Source organism: Cynara cardunculus (assembly GCF_001531365.2).
Source record: "Cynara cardunculus var. scolymus isolate 2C chromosome LG 9, CcrdV1, whole genome shotgun sequence".
NCBI classification, from domain to species: domain Eukaryota; kingdom Viridiplantae; phylum Streptophyta; class Magnoliopsida; order Asterales; family Asteraceae; genus Cynara; species Cynara cardunculus.
Genome location: NC_037536.1, coordinates 4,460,369 through 4,467,609, shown reverse-complemented (window position 1 = coordinate 4,467,609; position 7,241 = coordinate 4,460,369). Strand labels below are relative to the sequence as shown.

The window sequence follows — 7,241 nt, the reverse complement described above, 5'->3', positions numbered from 1 at the left end:
TCTCTTTGAACCTCAAATGTAAATGGTGCCATTCTTTGAACCTCTACATACTGGGTTTGGCAGTGCTAGGAATGGAAGATCCATGAATGTTTGTGGGAACCTTGTCACATGGCAAAGCAGGAAACAAGAAGTTGTAGCCTGTAGTAGTTCAGGAGCAGAATCTATGTCCTGGTTCATGAGATATGTGAAAGCATATGGTTAACAAKACCATCTCTCATATAGATCCATTCACCAGAAAACCAATTACTAAAAAAAACTCACCATTGATTATACATGAATCAGAAGATAGTGTTGAAGCCACTGCTATGGGAAGAACAGTTTGGAGGAAATAACACATTCTTAAAGCACAATGAAACWWKCAATTTCATAAAAGGACTAGAGATGTACAGATTTCTTAAATACCAACAAAATATGTTTATAGTTGACATACATCTCTATGTATATACAGGTCTTATTACCAATCATTACGATTAAAATAGAAATACAGCAACTACACTCCCTCAATCTACCTGCAAGGATGGCTGAATGCATAAATTTAACAATCCATCAACATAATTCATTCCCTCTTTCATCAATGATACTCTGTAAACATGAAATCAATCAGGATCAAAACATAAAATCCCACAAAACATGAAATCCCACAAAAGATACTCTGTAAAGTCCCAAACTCCCTTTTTTTTCTATTGTGTACAAACTCCCTCTTTTTTCTACTCTGTAAAGTCCCCTTCACCAACTGGTTCGTCAATTGTTTTATAAACATAGTCCAGTCAATACATGAATCCTGTTTTATAAACACACGATGCTCACACACACGATACTCTATAGGATTAACAGACCAAATAAAAAAAAACCCCTTATAGGACCGTGGGGTTTACATACAAAAACCCTTATAGGAGGTAAACCCTAAACCCGCATTACAGAAATTAACCAAGCAAGAGAAATAAAATCGAGAGATAGAGAGCTTGAGAGATCGAGATTGATACCTTAAATCGAGAGATCGAGAGGTAGTAGGCGACGCGATGGAGATATTGACGAATCCTGTTGAGCGATTGAGAGAGAGATCGAGAGCAGTACATGAAGCGATGGAGATGAGCGAATCCTGTTGAGCGATGGAGAGGTTGAGCGACARCAGTAGGCGACGGAGAGAGCAATCCTGTTGAGCGATGGAGAGGGAGCGAGAGCAGTAGGCGAAGGCGACGCGAAATCGAAAGTGGACAGCAAAAGGGGCTGTCATCAAGCAGCCGGGAGGAAGAAATCGAGCAGCAGGGGCTGTCGATTGGAAGCAGCAGAAGAGGGAAGGAAGCAGCAGCCGAGAAGGAGAAGTCGATTGGAGAGTCGATTAACAAACAGAAGGGGAATGATTCCAGCAACAGCGATGGAGAAATCAAATTAAGAGGTTTTCAGAGCTAAATTTGCATCTAACCGATTCAGACAAAATGAGACATTTTCAGCACTTAATTTATAAAAAAAACAAACGCACTTAATTCCTCTAGGTCTGAATCGGTCAGACTTAAGAGGCAATTAAGTGATTTTTTAGAAAAACAAACAGGGCCTTAGTCTTTTTACTTTTTTTTAGTTTATTATATCTTTTTAGGTTTCCTTTTTGTTATTTTGGTTTTTGATTTAATAAAACTATATATTTTTGATAAAAGAATTAATACACAATTTTTTTTATTATTTTGTTATTGTTTATAATGAAATGATTAAATATTTTTCATACAATTTGTTTTTTTATTATAGTTTTATTTTCTTATTACTTCGATTTCTGTCACTAACATTATTCAAGTGCAAGCCGTCGAGTACCTTTCACATAATAATATTTTAATTATTTATTCTTCATTAGAAATTAATTTTTTTTATAGAACCAGACAATTAACTATTTTAGACTATTTTTTCTTCATTAGAAATTAAGTTTATAGAATGTTTTTACATGTTTTTATTAAGACTTTTTAAAATAAAGTGTCCAATTAATTTTTTTAATATAACATTTCTGAAAAATGACATTTTTATATGACATCTTTTCGGATTTGTATTTTAAAAACACGAATTCAAGTTGATTCTATATTGCTTCTTCCTTAGAGAAAGATGATCAAACAATTCTCAATTATGATCCTTGCGGATCAGATATATGCATTTATATGACATTTTTAAAAGAAAAGTATTACAATAAGTTTTTTATATGGCATTTCTTAAAGGGAAATTTATAAAAATAACCGGTTTACACAACCATTTGCCACAAAATAACCACATTTTAGAGGTTTTACCGGAATGACCACACGGATCGCCCCCGGGGGTGATCCCCTCATAAGTCTTAAATTTTTTTTCCTCAAAAGTCGAGATTATTGTTCATCCTCTCGTTGACCGTGTTTGAACTCGCCCCGGGGCGATCCAGGGCGAAGACAAACGTATTGCACATGTGGGGGAGGTTATCGGAAGGTACTCTAAAATACCATTTATATCTTGGAATAAACCGCCACTTCGAAGATACACACAAACATTATCACTTTCACGTGATTTCATGTTTTGTGATGGTTGATTGTGTTTAGTGGGTTAAAGGTTGTGATGGTTTATTGTGTTTAATGGGTTAAGGGTTGTGAGAGTAAAATATATGAGAAAAGAAATGGAAGGGAAGGTGTGAAAAATTATGAAGTAGGAGGTTGGTATTTATAGTGAAATTGGTATTAGAAAAAAAATCAATTTTTTTTTACCCGGATCTCCCCGGGTACAGTACGGATCGCCCCGGGGCGAGGTCAAACACGGTCAACGAGATGATGAACAGTAATCTCGACTTTTGAGGAATTTTTTTTAAGACTTATGGGGGGATCGCCCCCGTAGTGTACGGATCGCCCCCGGGGGCGATCCGTGTGGTCATTCCGGTAAAACCTCTTAAATGTGGTTATTTTGTGGCAAATGGTTGTGTAAACCGGTTATTTTTATAAATATCCCTTTCTTAAAAACTACATTTTTTATATGACGTCTTTTTGGATTTGTATTTAAAAACAGATGTCATATAAAAAAATAATAATTGGACGCTAAAATTATATTAAGATTGTACTTGAACGATGTTAGTAACAAAAACCGAATTGAAAAAAACTAAAATTATAATAACCAAAAATATATATAATAAACCAAAAAAGAAAAATAAATCAAGAAGATTAAAATACCCCCAAGTTAGTGGATGGTTTTTAACATAAGGACGAAAATTATAATTTCATAATCATAGGGACGAAAATAGAAATATTTCTCAAACCATAGGGACTAAAATTGCAGTTTACTCATAATTATTTTTGACTAAAAGGAAATTCTCTTTAATTGAATCCTTTGACACGCATGCAAAATCACCCCAAACAACTCTGCTGTACACAACTCATCCCCACCAATTACTTTACTCTCTCTCTCTCTCTCTCTCTCTCTCTCCCCCTGAAGATTTGGACTTCCATTGATAATCGATTCTAGCTGATACTTGATAATCTTACGATTGGGTTGATCGTAGGATTTACAGCTATGGAGTAATGCCGGGTTTTCCTTCAAAATGCGGTGGGGTTTTGAAGCTGTAATCCGAAATAATTTGATGATATTAAGGAGGTTTGTTATGTGAATTAGGGTTTTCCAAATTCCTGCTAAGATCTGTTCTGTTGATCCACATTTATCGGAGAAGCAAATTTCGGCAACCGTTGGGGGTTTTGCAATCGATCAAAGTTTCAGAACAATAGCTTGCCTTCGTAAAGAAAGGTGATTAAAGCTTCTACATTTTGCTTTTTTAGTTTTGTCCGTTAGTTTTTTACAGTGAGAATTAAGATTCTCGTAACCTCAACGGTCTTTGAACGTCATTCTTAAGCTTCAATTCGCACTTTAAACTACAAAATCTGTGTTATTACTTATTATTGCCTTCTATCTCAAAGGTTTATCGACTTTTGGGGGTTCTGACCAAATCCAGTTGATTAGTTGATGTATCAATGGGGGTTTCACTTTCATACGTTCTGTTGGTTTTGTTGCTCTTATGGCCATTAGTTGAATCTCAATCTGGTTCTGAATTTAAGTCTGCAAGGGCTCTTGATGCACTTCTTCAAGATTATGCTTATAGGGCATTCGTTATTCCGAAAACTGGTGTTTCGTTCAATGGTGTTGTCCCTAAGAACTTGACTGGCATTAAGATATCAGCATTGAGGCTTAGGGGTGGTAGTATGTTTACTAGAGGTGTTCCCACATACAAAGAGTTCAGAATCCCAACTGGGATCATCGAGCATCCATATGTGGAGAGGCTTGTTTTGGTGTACCAAAACTTGGGTAATTGGTCCACGACGTATTACCCTTTACCTGGCTACATGTATCTTGCTCCTATGTTGGGTCTTCTTGCATACGATGCTTCAGACTTATCGGCCAAAAACCTACCTGAATTGGACATCCAAGCTTCTGAAGAAGCCATTTCGATACATTTTGGGCAGGTGAAACCTGTCCCTGATGGTTTAAAGCCAAAGTGTGTCTCGCTTGATCTACATGGTCGGGTGAATTTCACAAATGTAGTATCTGGCAATAGATGTTCGACTTTCAAACAAGGGCATTTCTCCATTGTAGTAAAATCGACCGCCCCTCCTGCACCACTACCTCCTTCAACGTCTGAATCAGTTCCCCGACCAAGCCATGAAGGTGGAGGGAATCATTCGAGGGTGTGGGCTATTGTTAGCTCTGCAGTCGGTGGATGTGCATTGTTGGTGTTGTTGGCATTGTTGGTGTTGTGGATTCGGGGATACAAAAGGAGGAAAAAGATGCATAAAATGGAACGGACTGCAGATGCGGGTGAAGCATTGCACATGACCACGGTTGGGAGCTCAAAAGCACCCGCGGCCATGGTCACAAGAACACAACCAACCCTTGAATCGGAGCACGCACCATAAGCTAACTACAAGATTTGTTCCACTTTTTGGTAGGTATTATTCTCCCAATTGAACCTCTTTTTGGAGGTGTCTTAATATCTTGATTCATTCTTTGCTAATCTTGTAGGTTGGTTGTGTAAATAATAATTTGTGACCTCTTAAAGGAACACATTAGAAGTTGATTGTGCATTTTAGGTGTCAAAGAGAAGAGAAGATTAATTGTATTCATTGTGAATGTTGATGTCCCATTGACAAGTAACACATCATTGATTTTGGTTGCATTTTAAGATGAGAATGCATTTTCTTTGTAGGTGCGAAAAAATCAATGAGATAAGATAAGATTGTTAAATTACTGAATTACCCATATTGGATTAAAACCCTAAACTTTTTTACATTTCTTTTGTTACTTCTCTTATTCGTCCAATCCTGTCTGCTTACCAAATAAATTTCATACATTTGGAAGTGTATTGGTGATGGTGATGGTGATGGTGATGGTGATGGTAAAAGACTAGTTTAATGAGACAATGGGGATGAAGTGTAAAGGGTACAACCACTCCTTTATATGTTTAAAGAGATTATAAAACCCACAGCCTGGATTTCAGTTCACCCTCTTTTTCTTGTTGGGTTAGCTTTAAAATAACACATTATATACAAGTGAATGAAACCCTAATCATTTAGTGTCTAGATCTAGATTTTGACCATTTGTTAAAGAAATGTAGATGAATTAGATCCATTTTATTTGGTAAACTATGCTTAAATGTGGCCCACATCTATTATTTGTCAAGACCATGGAGATAATAAATGCAAAAATAGAGATGTGACATTGTTAAGGGTTGTTTGTTTACCTCTTAATAGTTTCATTAAGAGACAGTCTCTGAATCGTTAAGAGATATAATCTTGTTTGGTAAAAAAAGTCTGCCTCTTAATGGTTCTAAAACCCTCTAAATGATTTTATATTCTAGGTCTCCTTTAACCATTCAACATCCTAATTCTATTGTAAACAATTACCGAACAATTATATTTCATTTTGCATTATATCATGAGAGCCTCTTAGTTATTCCGACCACATAATCATTCTACATCAAACCATTCAACAGTGGTCAAACAGTCCCTTAAACTTAAGCATACCCGTATTTGAATGTTGAACATATTTTTCAAGAAGGAATATATTTTTGAGATTTGGGACAAGTTAACCATAATTTTTAAAAAATTTCCCTTTTATTTTAAACCATATATGATTTAAGATATTTTCTTAACTTAAATATTAAACAATTTATTTTATATGCATAATCTTGAAAAATGTTTTTGGGTTTATGATGGTAAGTTTGTTGTCATCATCAATGCAAAAGATGGAGAAGCAATATTTCCCCAAAATAAACATGAGTTCATTTTACTTTTTTGCCTACTCTAAAAGTGTTGAAATTTTATGGTTGAAAAAGGTTATGTAGATATTTATGGATTATCCGATAACATTATGACATCGGACTGTTTCGTGATACCATATAAATAACACTATATTTTCATAGCAAAATATTGTGAAGGTGAAAGTTTGGTGTCATCTATATTTTCACAATGTTTTGTTGTGAAGTTTCAGTGTTATTTTATGGTCTTACGAGTGTAACTAAAACAGATTGGTCTCACGTGAACCCAACCCAATACTTTGATATGTAAAAACCATTATGTAAGACTCGTCTTTCTCACTTAAAGTTTGTTGTTCTCAAAGATCACCTCCAACCTATACCACTAAATAAACACTAAAATCCATTTTGTAATTCTTTAGTAATTCTTAAATTTTTTAAGGCTGGCTATTAATTAATATTTTTGGAAGCGATTCTACCTATCAAATAAAGGGCCTATTATCTCTTAGGGAAGTTAGAACTTTGGTTTCAAACCCCTATTCGAACGGGAGCATACACCATGCTAATGTACCCCTATGGAAATATTACCCGTATGGTATTTCGTTCATGTATTTTAAATACTTGATACTCTTTCAACCACACACTAAAAATAAAACAAAAAATCCCTACGTCATATAAAATGTCTGTCATGAATACTTTCCCCTCTCATAATTGGTAGTCTCCTTCACAAAACATAAAAAATGACCGTCTGTTGGAGCAAAATGACTGATAAATCCATTTATACCAGTCGATTGAACTGAAATAATTAAATTGGAAGCGATTAAAAGTTCGGTGAGCTTTTTGGCGCAAAAAGATACTTTCTAGAGGGGGAGAGATAGGGGGAAAAGAATGAAACATTAAAATTTTAGGACTAAAAATTTTAATATGCAAAAGGGTGATTTTTTTGGTATAAAATGTTTATATCAAGATTAAATTTGATAAATTAAGTGATAAAGGTAGTTGTTTGTTA

The 7,241-nt window shown here is 35.1% G+C and overlaps 1 protein-coding gene across 1 annotated transcript; it reads left to right on the top strand.

The window, feature by feature from the left end:
* Nucleotides 1–3,956: 3,956 nt before the first annotated feature.
* Nucleotides 3,957–4,895, top strand: LOC112517681. Its single transcript, XM_025125067.1, has one exon. It carries the CDS (start codon nucleotides 3,957–3,959, stop codon nucleotides 4,893–4,895), a length of 939 nt encoding a protein of 312 aa, XP_024980835.1.
* Nucleotides 4,896–7,241: the final 2,346 nt, after the last annotated feature.